Consider the following 16356-nt stretch of genomic DNA (forward strand, 5'->3'; position numbering starts at 1 on the left):
GCAGCTTGCATATGGATAGTGGTAGGTTGTGCTTGAACTGGCTTAGGGTGTGCATTGTTTAGGCAAGGGTTCACCTAGGTCAGTTAGGAGCTTCACCTGAGGGTCTATGGGAAGCTTGAGGCTTTTTGCATTCACCATCTGAAATTATTGCATAAGATCAATCACATACTTCTTTTTTGAAATGAAGATCCCTGCTGCATTTCTATCTACTTCTACGCCCAAGAAGTATCTAATATTCCCCAGGGTTCATATGAAAGTGTGTACGAGAGAAAGTGTTTCACATCATTAATAACACCTTTATTGATCCCTTCTAAGAGTAGGATATCTACATAATCAAGAACACTCACAAATGTGTCCCCAGTCTGTGCTTGTGAACAATGAATAATCTGCTTTAGATTGAATGAATCCATAGTCTTTTAAAGCAGTGGAGAGCTTTGCAAACCACTACCTAGGTTATTGCTTCAATTCACGTAGTGATTTTTGAAGCTTGCACGGCTATTGATGTGGAGTACACCCCCTATATATCCTTTTGTGATTAAAATACCATGGCCAGAATAGCCAGATGAGGTTTGCATATACACATCTTCTTCAAGATTTCCATGTAAAAAGACATTTTTTACATCCATTTGACACACCTTCCATTTCTTCAAGGCTGTAACAACAAGGAGATTTCTCACAGTGGTGAGCTTGGATACCAGGAGAAAATGTTTGCTCATAGTCAATTCATTTTCTCCATTTTTTGCCTAGAACAACCAATCTTGCTTTCTCTCTATCTATAGACCCATCTGGATTGAATGTTGTCTTGAAGATCCATTTACAACCTATGGCCTTCTTGCCATGTGGTAAGGTAGTGAGAGTCCAGGTATTGTTGCTTTCTAGAACTTTAAGCTCCTCATTCATTGTGTTTATTACCCATTTATCTTATTGTACTACTACTTTGAAACTTGTTGGGTATGTGACTGTTATCACCCGATTCACAATTGTTGTGAATGCATTAGACACCTCATATTCACCCATAGAGTTGAGGTGTGATGGTTCAGATGTCATGGATTCTTTTCTAACATTGGTCACATGATAATCCTTCAGCCAACTTGGTGGTTTGCTCACTCTACTGGACTTTCTTGTAGCAAGGACATGCTAAGTTTTATGTTGAGTAGCATGTGCGAGTTCAGGCTCAGGTGGAGTAGGAAGGTTTTGATGTGGTTCTAGAGGGTGTGGATGGTTTTGTGGTGTTTTAGGTTCATTTTCAAGATTTGTGTCAGTTGGGAGATCACAGTCAGTATATGTAGGTGTAAGCACATGGTTCATATAAGAAGTGGTGTTGTGTTTGTTGTAAGGAAATGCACTTTCCACAAATTTCACATCCCTATATATGAACACATGATTGTTTGTCAAATTTAACAATTTCTATCCCTTCTTCTCAATAGGATATCATAGAAACAAACATAGTACACCTCTAGGTAAGAATTTATCTTTGTCTCTACTTGGATTGCTAGCAAAGGCTAGCACCCAAAGGTTTTAAGGTGAATATATGAATGTTTTCTTTTGACCAGCTTCTCACATGGAGTCAGATTTTGAATGGCAATATTGGGAAGTCTGTTGATCAGATACACAGTCATTAGCACACAGTTACCCCAAAAGCTCAAGGGAAGACCTGCTTGAAGTCTAAAGCTCTTGCCATCTCAAGCACATTTCTGTGCTTTCTTTCAACTCTCCCATTCTGTTGGGGTTTATCAACACAGCTAGTTTCATGAATTATACCCTTTTTTGCAAAAAAAAAAAAAAAACTCCATGCAAGGTCCATCATCAAACTCCAATGCATTATCCTACCAGATGACTTTAATGGTATTCCCAAACTGATTCTCATCGAAGTTACTAAAATGTTTGATAGTTTATATACTTTTAGACTTGACTTTAAATAAGTACATCCAAGTGGCTTTAGTATGATCATCAACTATGGTCATGAAATACATGTGCCTATTTCTTGTGCACACTTTATATGGACCCTATATGTCCAAGTGTTAACTCAAATGTTTCACTAGCCGCCATAGATTCAGATGTAACATAAGAAAACTTTGTAAATGTAGCCATAGGACATGTTAAACACACATAGTTTGATTTATCAAAATTTTCAGAAATACAACCAATTACTCTTAGTTTTTTTAGAGGTGCATGTCCTAGTCTATTATGATATAGAGCATAGTCTTCTTGCTTACTGCTAGTTACAAGATTGACTTTCTTTACATGTGAATCTACTTTGTCAATCAAGCCTTCTTTTTCTACTTTCTTATCTTCATCTCTTTTCACAGCTTCTACTAGCAGCTTCCCAGTTGGGACTTCTATCATACAATCCATTCTAGCTCTTCCAACCCCTCTAGTTCCTTGTGTGTGTGAGTCTTGAATCATACAAAGATCATGAAAAAACTTCACACTACACCTGTTATGCAAAACAAGTTTGTTCATAAATAATAAATTGTGTTTAAAGTCAGGCACACCCAATGCATCCTTCAAAATCAAGCCATTCTTCAGGTGTATATCACCAACATGAGATATATGCACAACACTTCCATTTGGTAGATTGATGTCAGGTTTTTTTTACACATTTTCACACCACTAGTTAACAATTTTTCATCACACGCCATTTTTCAGGTGTATATCACCAACATGAGATATATGCTCCTATGTCTGTCACCCTGTTTTTCATGTTAATAGTAGCAGAACAACGAGTTATCATACCTCCGAAGCCTGAATCAAGTTCTTCTTCACTTTCTGATCCAAGTGTGAAGTTAGTCCCTGGTGGGTAGCAGTTTCAACAGCTGAGCTATCTGTTGAGAGGTGTGCATTTGGGACTGATCTTGTCCTTCTGTTTAAGCATTTGCAGTAAGTTTTGGACTATATGTCCTCAGCTTGTTCCACCTGCCTCCAGTACTTCTTGTAGCACCTCTTCCTTCTTCCTTCTTCCTTCTTCCTTGTTTCTTCTTCCTTTTTAGAATGTCTCATCTCCTTTTTGCGTTTACGATGAGATTTAGGATATCCCACAACACTCCAACACACATCATCAGTATGATTTTTCTTGCCACATGCTGTGATTTTTCTTGCCACATGCAGAACAAATTTTCACTTGTTGTCCCATGCTATACATGGCTAATTTTTTCTTTTGACATTGTGACAATTTCAAGAATTAATCACACTTTGAATGAACTAAGGTAAGATCGAAGATAAGATCTTTATATTTGTAACTTCACTAATTACCTCTTGAAATGCCTTTACAAGTGTCCAAGCTCTAATACCATGAAGAGTAAAATAAAATGAGTGGAAAAGGTAAAAGCATTCAGCCTATAATTTTAGAGAATATTGCAATCTCAAATTTGATTGCCTCTTACAACCTAACTGAGTATTTTAGGCTATACCTAGTACTATGACAACTACTAGATGACAAAACAAGGAAAAAGCTAGTAAGCTACTTAGGATTAATACATCAGAATATCTTTTACGTACACTTCACTATATTAGCACTACATTTGCAGCTAATAAACACAACTAACAGGCCTTATACGACCAATTGGACTGAGCTAGAATGTGACATTCAAACTATATTTCCAACACCTCCCCCCTCCCTCTCTCTCTCCCTTCAATAACCCTTACTCCTAAATGCATCTTACTTTGCACCACACCTCCTCCAGAAAATTCATATCACCGGCCCCCTTACTTTGCAGACACCACCACCAAAAAGTGTGTCCACCAGGGACAGACTAAAGTAAGAGGAGAAAATGTCACACTAGCAAGGAAAAAATATCATGTCAAACTTCTTTTTTAGACGATTTGGATTTTTTGACGAAAACATAAAATATACCTTGCTTTACTCTTTGGTTTCTTCTCAAAGTCAATTGGGAAAAATTAAAAAAAATATATAGTAGCAAGAGCTACTTTAAACAAACTTATCTCGTACTAGCAACTCGTAAAATGAAACTTGTTGTTTGATCCAAGCGATGCACAGTGTAAATTAATAAGATGGAAAAGACGTATAATTTGTAGTTGACATGTCACAAGTACAAGTCACACTTTAGAAGTAATCATGGTATTACAAAGTAAGAAGTCACGGGTTGGAGACCTCTTACGCAAATTTTTTTATCATTTTGTAAGGAAAGGTCATGTTGGAGGCAAACAACGCCCACATGAGGGTATGAGGTGGGGTGACATATGACAACGTACAATGGTTGTCTACTGTTTTTTAATAATATATAGTAGTTTTATAAGTATGTGAGGCGTGTGAAAGTATATAAAGTTATGCATAAAAATACAGTAAGTAACAATTATTGGAAGGGAGAAGACGAAGAATCGATAATTTTTTAGGGTCTTCTATGTTTCTTTTTCAATTAAAAATTATAAACTTGTATGTAAATTTTAATCACATAGATGGAGTTGTGCCATTAAATTAGGGATTATATGTATATATATATATATATATATATATAATATATATATATATATGTATATATATATATGTATATATATATATATATATATATATGTGTATATATATATATATATATATATATATACATATATATATATATATTATAGATGATAATGTTGTTTTTGAAAGTTGATGTTTGTAGTTTCCACTAAACTAGTCAGTTTGTTTGTGGTTTTGAGATTTTGTGATTTTGTCTTTTTCTTATAAATTCTTTTAGTTAAGTTGAGATATTGTTTTTTTATTGGGATTACGTGGCCCCTCTATTTTCCATATAGACTAAAGATGGGTCAGATTGACCAGTGTGAGATTTCAATCCAATAAGGCAATTCATCTTACCAATTCAAAAAAAAAAAAAACATCTAATACGAACGTTTGGATACACTCTATTATTAAGTTATTATTACTTCAACAGAATGCACCCTAACTTATAGTCTTATACCATCATATGCTTCATTCCTTCTCACTTTCACGCTCTCTCTAAATCTTATCATTACAATGTTTTTCTATAATATACTAGCCATTTGTGCACATAATGTGTGATTCGTGTTAAGATCGACATCAATTTTAATTTTCTTATTAAATGTGTTTGTACAAATAATTTTATATGTTGCTATAGATTATGGATAATTTACTTGAAACTATGTGATTTATGAGTTATTTGCTATAAATTATAATACAAAAATAGTTGTCTTTTTTTTTGGGTCAAGTTATTATTAGGTAATTAATTGAAATATCGTTGTTCAAATTTATTTTTTATAAAAAATCTAATATTTTATTAAGTAATTAAATTCAACCCAATTTAGCACATAAAATTGTACAATAAGAATTATAACACATATTTTATTATTTTCTTATTCTTAACATTGTAACTTAAGCTGAAAGTATTTGGTCGTTGTTTGATGTGATACATGTAGAGATGTGTGTCATTGATTAATGACAGAATATTTCATATGTATGTTCTTTCAATTATAATTGAAATTTAAATATACAAAATGGTGCTAAATTTTCTTTTTTTCACATGACAAATTTTCTTTGCAACTCACTTTGACATTAACATTAATTGAAATATATAATATAAATTGAAAATAATGTGATTAATTTGCTCTAAAACAAAATAATGATAGAGCATTATGGTCTTTTTAGATGGACACAACTCCCTATTCCTTTTCCTTACATAATAGAGATTAAATCTCCTCAACAATGACCAATATTAATATAGGTCGTCACAAAAAAAAAGGGAAAATTATTTTAAATAAGTCAACCTTCGAACGGTCTTCCCCTAAGTCTACCTTTTGATTATTCCTGAATGAGTTAAGCTTGTAGGACTATTTTTTTCGAATGAGTCAAAATACTTGCAACCTAAACAACAGGTTTTTTGTTTTATTTTACATTTTAATTTACTTTTTATTCTTTTACTTCTTATTTTCTTCACCCAACACGCCACCATCCACCACGCCACCACGCCCCCTTTTTAACTACCACCGCACCCCTCTGGCAAGTGCTGCCGACACCACCACACCAAACCACCCAACAACCAACCCATCTACCCCGCGAACTCTCACCCTCACTCCACTCCCTCTCCTCTTCGCGACCCCATACACACCACCACTACACTTATGTACGCTTCTCTGCCCGTCATTCCCCTTGCTGCCTTCACCGTCACAGTGTCGCCGAGACCAGGCACCAGCCACCCCACCTTTCCTCCCCTCTCACTACTTCCCCATTATTATTCTTGCCCACAACCAACCGAACATAATCCAGCCACCCACTAGCTAGAAATCACCACCAAAACCCTTAGCCACCACCAAAACCACCTAAGCACCACGCTTCATCAACCCAAAAGCACCCTTCCACTATCAAACCTCACCCAAACATTCAAAATCACCCCCCATACAACCCCCGAAATCGCCCGATATCATTATTCAAAAAATCGTGTCAGCGACACCATAATTGCCATTAGAGAGAAGTTTCGAGGTAAGATATTGGCCCGGAAAAGCCAGAATGGGCCGACGATTGGTGGAGATTCGCGAAGAAATTCACGCAGATCATCGAAGAATTTGACAAGCGGAGATTATATCGAATTTGGAGGGGAATTGTGCTGAAGAAGAAGGGAGATGAGAGGGGAAGGTCGAAGGTGGGGGTGAGGGTGGGAGTGGGCAGGTGGAAGCTTGTGTGGGTTGAGGTAGGGGCTTCAGGGGTGGGGGTAGGAATGTAGTTGGGGGAGGGAAGGGGGGGGGTTGGGGTGCTGTTGGTAGGAACACAACAGGGACAGAGGAGGGGCGGGGTGCTGCTGGTGGAAATACAACAAGAAGGGGGAGGGAGGGGAGGGAGGGGAGGGGTGGAGGGAGTGGGCTGGGGGATGCCGCTGGTGGGAATGGAGGGGCAGGGGAGGGGGTGGGGTGGGGTGGGTGTTGGGGATGCACAGGGCTTGTGGGGAGGTGAAGAAGAAAAAATCTCTTTTTAATATTTATGGAAAAATCATAATTAAAATTAAAGATATGAAAAAACACAAAAAAAAGAACCAATCACATCGTAACATGTATCATAAATAACCTACTAAACAAGTCACAAATAAGTAAAAACTCAATAGAAAAAAAAAACAGCATGCAAACTAACTCAATCAAGCATAATCAAAAGGTAAACTTAAAATGAAAAGTCCGCAAAAGGTTAATTTATTTTTAAAAAAAATTCCAAAAAATAATTGCTAGAAAGAGGAGAATGAAAATGTGTTTCAACTATAGCAAAATGAGGTTCTATCGAAAAATAAAATAAAAATAAAAGGTAACGATTCATGGGCAGGCTAAAACTTTCGAACCCAGGGTTCGGACTAATTCACGCCTTGAAGTTGAAATCTCCTCTTGGTAGTTTTTACGCATCTTCATCTCAACCTACTCTTGCGCACTCCAAAGTTTTCCAAGTTTTCAACTTTTCATCAAAACATGCAACAGGTGAATCTACCTGCTCAATATCTTCAAATTCATTCTTAATTTTTATTCACCTTTATCTCTGGGTGATTAATTCGTGTCTGATTTTTGCTTATAATTTGCATTTTACAGGGTTCAGGATCAGAGACCCAAGTCACTTGGGAAGATCAGCAGAATATTAACAAGTTTAGTAAACTTAATAATCGATTTCATGAGCTTGAAGATGAGATTAAATTCGCCAAGGTATTTCTCTCTTACTTAGTCTTTAATTTCTCCCTTTTTTTTTAGTTTATTGGGTTAATTTTGTATATAGGTTTTTGATAATTGGAATTAATATTACTGGGTGGTGGGTATTTAATTTGATTAATGTTTTCTGGTTTATAATTGGTTGAATGATGATTGATTGTTTTTGATTTTCATGGAATAATCTTGATGTTTTGTGGGTTTGTTAATTGATGTAATTCGATGGTGTGAGAAGATGAGGGTGCACCTGTCAATGCCGAGCTCATTAAAGTAGGGAACTTGGATTTTGATCTAGGGTTTGAAAGATTAGTCACTTTTAGTTATGTAATTAACACTATAAAGTGTAATAACACAATGTGGAAAATTGAACATTTGATTTTGTCATCAAATTTCAACTTTAAGATCAGGCGAGGATGAATCTGATGGATTAAAAGGTGCATAAGTTTCTAATTGATGGCTAGATCTTTTTGGGAACAATTAATCTTGATAGAAGTAGAATGATTTACTCAGACTGGTTTTAGTTTGAAAACTTATAGATTTAAATCTACTCGATGGACGATTTGTCGGAGACCAAGCCTTCGAGGTAAACATATGACTACATAATGTGATAGGTGAATGTTATGGTTATGACCATGAGCGCAAGCAAACATGTAGAGATTGAGAAATAAAAGATAAGAGTTAAAATTACGGCAAGAAAAGTAATATGAATGGACACACAAATATAATGCGGGAAAATCCTCAAGAAGCAAAAATCGATGGATAACAGCACCCAACAATCCAGTATATTAAAAACATGAGAATATAAGAACCTTAAAATAATTTAGGTAATGAAATTACAACTCTGACTATTCAGTAAAAACTCACAAAGAAGTAATTGAATGGAACACTGGTTGTGTGTACAAAAGGATCCAATCTCTCGATTTCTTAGAGAGTCAACATTCTCCTAAAAGATGCCAACAATTATCTCCGAAGTGGAGGTAACTTAAAGAGAAATATAGGGAAATATTAAGCTACCTTTTACTCTAATGATTATCTAATGATTAGTTTGTCCTTTTATGTGAGTCACCATATGTACTGTGCTGATGTCACTTGTCCTTTATTCCTTTCTCTGATTATTGTACTCTGCCATGACAGTGAGTAGCTGTTATTCTTATTTGTCTTCTAGTGCTATTGTAGCTATATCTAGAGTAAGAATGGTCTGTAAGAGGTTGAGCAATTAATCACAAATTATCTCCATTTCTCTTTCCCTAATCTCTCTCATTCTTCTTTGTTCATGTTGTGTATTGAGAATTTTGCTCTTTATGGTATCAGAGGTGGACGCATTCACTGAATCACTGAAGAAGAAAATCTTAAATTTTCAGCCAAGTTGCTTAAGCTGAAATAATCAGCATCCTTCTTGTAAAAAAGAACAGTAAAAGTTCTAACCTTTCTCTTTATTCTGTTCCTTCTTCATTCTCTATTCTTTTCTGTCATCTTCTTAACTATGGCAAAACTCACGTTTGCTGATATGCAAAACCCTTTATTTCTTCTCCCATCTGATGGAACCACATCCATTCAGATAGAAAAACTACAAGGACCAGAGGATTACAGATCCTGGCGTAGGCAGATGGAAATCATCCTCACATCCAAGAAAAAACTTGGCTTTGTGACTGGAACAATTGCAAGATCAACTGAAGATGCAACCGGACTCATGCAACAATATGTTAATTGCTTGGCTTCATGCAAATCTGAGTACTAGCATAAAGAAATCTGTTTTGTTTTTCACTACTACTGCTGATGTGTGGAAACACCTAGAAACTAGATTTGCCTTGAGTAATGGATCTAGGAAATATAAACTGAACAACGATTTATATAGCCTAAAACAAAACTCATCTTTAGTATATGATTATTTCACTGCCTTGAATGTGATATGGGAAGAGTTGGACTCTATGAACATGTTGCCTACCATAGTCACTATGACAGATGAAGTAAAAGTTTTTTTAACCCCTGTTGAAAAACAAAAGGGAGAATCCAAGCTTTTCCAATTTTTAAATGGATTGGATGAAGCCTATGGACCCATGAGAAGCCAACTTCTCATGAGGTATCCCTTACCTTCTGTTGAAACTGCAAGTTCAATCATCCAACAAGAAGAATCTCAAAGGCAATTGTTGAGTACACATAAACATGAGTTAGAGGTGTCTGCCATGTTTAGCAAAGGATACTCAGGTTATGACAAAGCTGTGGTGTGCAAGGAGTGTGGAGGAAAAGGTCACTACAGTGACAAGTGCTGGTATGTGGTGGGATTTCCTAAAGGCCATCCTAATTTTGGGAAAACAAACATCAAACCTAGTGGGAACCAACCTTGGTCAAAGTGGAACAAAAGTAAACCGGGTGGCAGACCTAGATCCACATGAAGCTCACAGCTCCTCTAATGCTGCTGTGTTCTCCCCACAGCAACTGGAGCAGTTGATGAAAATGATACCAGGCTTGTCAAATCAATCAAGCAAGGCCTGAGACTGATGATGAACTAGATAGCCACTTCTATGATTATATGCCACAATGCCCTGGGTAATGAACAAGAGTGGATCACAGATTCTGGAGCTTCAGATCATATGACTCCACATCTTGACAAACTGATCAAGGTTCATCAAGTGACTAATCTTTCTCCCATCAAATTTCCAACTAGTGATACTGCAGTTATCACACATATGGGGGATGTACAAGTCATACAAGCCCTGACATTGCAAAAGGTTTTCTGTGTGCCTAACTTCTAGCATAGCCTATTGTCTGTTGAAAAACTTCTGAGAGATTGTCACTATGAAGTGCAATTCTTTCCTAAATTCTGTGTGATCATTGATGCTGAATCTAAGCATCTCAAAGGAGTTGTCAATGCTAGAAAAGGCTTATACTACCTTGTTAACACCATCTGTTATCCAGAGTGAACTGTGAGAAACTTGGTATCCTAAAAAATCCCTCACCAAGTTGTTTCCACTCAACTGGTACTGTAACCTCACCGGCATCACATGCTAGGTCATGCTTCCTTGCCTAGGTTACAACTGTTTGACTGTGTTAAACCTCACATAAAAGCCAACACACCCCTGTGCATAACCTGCTCTTTATCCAAATTTACCAAACTTCCCTTTGAACCTAGTGATTCACATGCATCTTCCCCCTTTGATCTCATTCACATTGACATTTTGGGCCCCTATAAAGAAAAGAATGCACAAGAGGAAAGTACGGGTACTTCCTGACCATAGTTGATGATTTCAGTAGATCAACTTGGGTGTATCTCCTAGAATACAAATCCGAATCCCCAGAAACTTTGGTTGTTTTTAAGCAATATGTTGAAACTCATTTTCAGAAAAAAAAATCAAGTTCCTAAGGTCTGACAATGCCTTAGAATTTGATGATGAACCTTGCAAAAAATTCTTTGCTACTCATGGCATGATACATCAGACCTCTTGTGTCAAAAGGCCCCAACAAAATGCCAGAGTAGAAAGAAAGCATAGGCATATACCGGAGATTGCTAGAGCTATGAGATTTTAGGCAAGCTTGCCTCTCTAGTACTGGGGAGATTGTGTGATGAGTGTTGCACATGTTATTAATAGGCTCCCTACACCTATTTTGAAAAACAAAACCCCCTATGAATGTTTACACAACAAACCTCCCAACTACAATCACCTAAGAGTCCTAGTACCACACATGACAAATTCCAAGCTAGGGGTACAGGGGTGTACTTTGTGTGTTTCTAGGGTACCCACCCACTCAGAAAGGTTACAAACTTTTGAACCTATTAACCATGCTGCAATTTGTTTCTCCAGATGTGACATTCCATGAACATATCTTCCCTTTCACACCCAACTCCAACACTTCTTATATGCAGCCTCTCCCAATTCCTAACCCTCAACTCACTACAAGATCATACATTGATGATATGTTCTTCAATATCTTGGTGATAATGATGATGTTGTAAACAACATGCCCCCTCCTGACACTTCTGAAACTTTTGAACCACCCTCATCCCCCAAGACATTATGTCTCACCCTCATCCCCCCCAAGACATTATGTCTCACCCTCATCCCCCCCAAGACATTATGTCTCACCCTCCCCACATGCTTCACCTACTGCTCACACCTTACCTATACAAGCTCCCCCACCTCCTAGGAGGTCTACCAGAACTCAACTAAGAGATTATGTCACTCAAATACCCAACCTAGACCCCACAAAAACCCACCCTATATCCAACCTAGCCCGTGCTACTGTAACACATGAATTTTAGTGCTTCATGACCAGTATTTCACACACTGAACCCCAAACATTCAAGGATCCAGTGCAGCATTCTGATTGGGTAGCTTCAATGAATGTTGAACTAGAAGCTTTGGAGTTGAATGATACATGGGAAGTGGTAGATTTGCCTGTTGGTAAAACAGCCATAGGCAACAAATGGCTGTACAAAACAAAATATCACCCTAATGGAGTTGTTGAGAGGTTGAAATCTAGGCTAGTGATTCTAGGCTGCAAACAGAATTATGGGGAGGATTACTTTGAGACCTTTGCCCTTGTGGCAAAGATGACAACTGTAAGAGCCTTATTGGCTGGGCAGCAATGAAGGATTGGCTTACATACCAAATGGATGTAACCAATGCCTTCTTGCATGGTGACTTGTTTGAGCATGTGTATATGAAACTTCCCCAAGGTTACATACACTTGGGAAGTAGGATTGTAATTGGTCATCAACCCTCAACTGATGCTAAGAAAGTGTGCAAGTTAAAAAACTCCTCATATGGACTGAAACAAGCACCTAGACAGTGGTTCTCCAAGCTGTCATGCACCCTCATTTCTTTTGGCTTTGTGCAATCTAAGGCTGACTATAGTCTGTTTACCAAACATTATAACAGCAGCATATCTTTGGTCCCAATCTATGTAGATGATCTGCTAATTTGTGGCAACAATGAACACATCATTCAACTCTTGAAAGATATGCTCAGTATTAGCTTTCACATGAAAGACTTGGGCATTCTTAGGTATTTTATGGGGCAGGAGATTAATAGAAACTCAGATGGGTTCTTTATCTCCCAAAAAAGTATGTCAACCAATGTGAAGCCATTACAGCTGCCTATGGATAGCCATTTGAAACTTACTGCCAACCAGGGTGATGTGCTACCTAATCCTAGTATCTATCAAAGGTTGATAGGCGAGCTTATTTACTTAACAATCACAAGACCAGATATCTCTTTCAGTGTTCAGCTACTCAGTCAATATATGCACCAACCATATACATCTCATATGCAAGCAGCCAAGAGGCTACTTAGGTACTTGGCTAGTACCACATCTCAGGCCTCACCTTTAGCAGCCCAGCTCACAATCATAGCTGTCCCACCTCTAGAAGGTCAACCTCTGGCTTCTGTGTGCTACTAGGCATTTCCCCTATTTCCTGGAAAGCTAAGAAACAAAGTGTGGTTGCTAGATCCACAGCTGAGGCAAGCCATGACTCTCACATGTTGTGAAGTCACATGGTTATCTACTCTCCTAAAGAACCTTGGCCTCTCTCACCTTCCACCTACTATCATCAGATGTGATAATCAGGCAACATTATCCATTGCAGCCAATCCAGTCCTACATGAACGTACTAAGCATGTGGAGGTTGACAAGCACTTCATCGGGGACAAGATTCACTCAGGAACTATCACCACTGAGCATGTTAATTCAGGGGAGCAAGTTGCTGATGTTCTGACCAAGATCCTACCAGTCAAACAACTTCAACACTTGTTATCCAAGCTTGGAGTTGCACCTATGTTTCACCCACAAGCTTGAGGGGGAGTAAAGAGAAATATAGGGAAATATTAAGCTACCTTTTACTCTAATGATTATCTAATGAGTAGTTTGTCCTTTTCTGTGAGTCACCGTATGTACTGTGCTGATGTCACTTGTCCTTTATTCCTTTCTCTGATTATTGTACTCTACCATGATAGTGAGTAGCTGTTATTCTTATTTGTCTTCTAGTGCTGCTGTAGCTATATCTAGAGTAAGAATGGTCTGTAAGAGGTTGAGCAATTAATCACAAATTATCTCCATTTCTCTTTCCCTAATCTCTCTCTTGATTCTTCTTTGTCATGCTGTGTACTGAGAATTTTGCTCTTTATAACTTATATTGTAGTCTGTAGACGATCTCTTTAAGAAATACTTGAGGATCGGAGCCTTGGAGGATAACCTATGATTTTGTTGGTGTGTAGCGCCTTGTGGATTCCCAAAATAGAACTCAACTCTAATAGGTGCTTTAGTTGGTTCACTAACACCAAAAAGAATTGATCCCATGAAACGCCATGTAGATTTATCCTCTTCATATCCATGATTTTGCTGGAGATTTCTAGATTAAGTTGTGCAGTTAGAAGATTTCTTAGGATGATCAAATCCAATCTGTGAGAGAACCGACCTTCATGCAAAGAAATTTGAGATTGATCCTTGAATGTGCAAAAAATAATTTGGGCCATAGAGGAATTTGGGCCACACAAACCCAGCAATGAAAAATTACAGCTTGTTTTGCCTAGACAATGTGATGGTTGATTTATATCTATAAGGCTGCAATGCGCATATAATGTGATGGAATACCACATTTTGGGTATTTTGCTCAATCTAAGAGGATGGCTTACCTATAGATTTGCACTTTTGCTTCCTAACTGTCGTACTATGAATTGAGTATTCTCAACATTACTGCATCAGATGTGCTTACCAAGCTCTCAAGCTAACTTGGTATTGACTTATTTATGATGACTACGATGTTGTGTGGTTATATAGACTCAAAAGTTTTATGCAAGTTGCAGTTCACAGTTTCCCACTGCGCTTGTTTAGATCTATTATTGGTTCTGTTTCCTTCTTTTTGCTGTCGACTAGGGCCTGAGGTGTGGGGTCTGTGTGAGGGTGGGTGGTGTGGGGATGACTGGTGAGGTGTTAAAACCATTTTCTGCTTCTTTACACAGTATTGTCGAAAAGCCAAAGATTTTCAAAAAGGACAGATACCCTCCCCCCACCCCCCCCCCCCCTGCTGCTAGGTGAAGTTTCAAGGCATGTGACATTTTAATAATCCAAAGACAGTAGGTGCATGTTTGGTTCAACTTGTGAAAGGGAATGAAATCAAATAGAACGGAGTGGTTACTTCTTTAGTTGTTTGGTTCCACTATAGAAAAGAAACACTTATAAGTGTGGGTTGAGGAGGGTAATATAAGACTATAGGCTTGAGCTAGTAACAATTTGGTGGATATAGTTAATTTCAAGGAAGTGAAAACCATCATTCACCTCTCGTAACAAACATGTAGCGGAATTAGTTTCGTGATTTCGTTTTGGAACATTTTGAGAATCTCAAACCAAACCTGCTCTAGGTATATCGAAGAATGTTCACTTTCAAGTAGCATTTAATCATACTTGCCTAATGCAACTTGGTACAATTCTGTTTGGAAGATATGGAAATGCTATTTTTGATGATGCATAAGGTTCCAGGTGCTAATTTGGATTTCACCATGTGTATATTGTGTGAGACTCCAAGTTCATGACTTTATATTATCATATTGGCCTTTGGATGGGGGGATTCCAAATTTCATTCCAAAACAAAGGGTGCCGGGTGTAGAAGGTTTTGACCTCTATTTCCTAATGGAAGTTATGTGGCACTCACATCTCTGTTATGTCAACTTTTGTACACGTGAGTATCTGTGATGACTCACTAGGTTGCGAACCAAAACATGATTGTTGCTCAAAGGGGAAAACCTACCAGCAACCTCAACTTGGACATTGTGATCATTTGAGCAGTTTATTGCACTTGATATCTCTGCTTTCGTTTCCATGTTGACAGTAAGTTAAAGTCTCCATGATTTCACATGCTAGATACCTCACCTTAATTACTTCTGTCTTCTCAGGATAAATGTGAGAATTTGGAGGATGCAGGCAACGAGCTGATATTAAGTGATGAGGATGTAGTACGCTTTCAAATAGGCGAGGTATTTGCTCACGTGCCAACAGAAGAAGTAGAAACTCGGCTAGAGGAGATGAAAGAAGCGACTGCCAAAAATTTGGAGAAACTCGAAGAAGAGAAAGTTTCTATAGTTTCACAAATGGATGCATTGAAGAAAATTTTGTATGGCAAGTTTGGGGATTCCATCAATCTAGAGGAGGAATAAGAGATTAGTGACCTGATCTGAGGGCGTATTTTTCTAAAGGTGCAATCTCAATGGAGACCTTCTTTTACATACTTCCCATGATTTCAGAATTCAGAGCATATGTTTTCTGAAATTTGTAGAGTTGACCGTTCTTCACCAAGTAGTGTTTGTTATATAGATATTCCAACTACAGAATTTGGTGTATTGTCAGTTGGTGGTTAGCTCTTGATTTGCAGCGCATAAGTGAATTACATGTTGTTGGAAGGTCGTTTTTAGATTGAGAATTCATTAGTTTTTAAGAGCAAAGAAAATCATTTTATTCTGCCTTTCTTTTTCCTTTTTGCCATTTTTTCTGATCTAATTATGTTGTCGGACAAGAAATTGAGAAAGCACCTACAGAATAGGAGAATAGGACAAAAGTTCTGTCCATAAAGGAATTGCGATTACATATTGTACATCATGGAGCTTGGTTAGGCATCCAACTATTTGAGTCTTTTAACGAACTCAAACAGGGGCTTATTGGTCATTTCAAGTCTAACGCAAGGGAGTGAAAATTTTAACATTACACATTTACACGCGCATGTGG

At 37.6% G+C, this 16356-nt stretch overlaps 1 protein-coding gene across 1 annotated transcript; it reads left to right on the plus strand.

Moving 5' to 3' along the window:
• Nucleotides 1-7275: 7275 nt before the first annotated feature.
• LOC104890930 (prefoldin subunit 4) lies at nucleotides 7276-16096 on the plus strand. The gene is made up of 3 exons (XM_010676548.3): nucleotides 7276-7425; nucleotides 7534-7644; nucleotides 15531-16096. Exons 1-3 carry the CDS (start codon nucleotides 7417-7419, stop codon nucleotides 15789-15791), a joined length of 381 nt encoding a protein of 126 aa, XP_010674850.1. The 5' UTR covers nucleotides 7276-7416; the 3' UTR covers nucleotides 15792-16096.
• The last annotated feature ends 260 nt before the right edge of the window (nucleotides 16097-16356 follow it).

The sequence above is a fragment of the Beta vulgaris genome, chromosome 4 (assembly GCF_026745355.1).
Source record: "Beta vulgaris subsp. vulgaris cultivar EL10 chromosome 4, EL10.2, whole genome shotgun sequence".
Lineage (NCBI taxonomy): Eukaryota > Viridiplantae > Streptophyta > Magnoliopsida > Caryophyllales > Amaranthaceae > Beta > Beta vulgaris.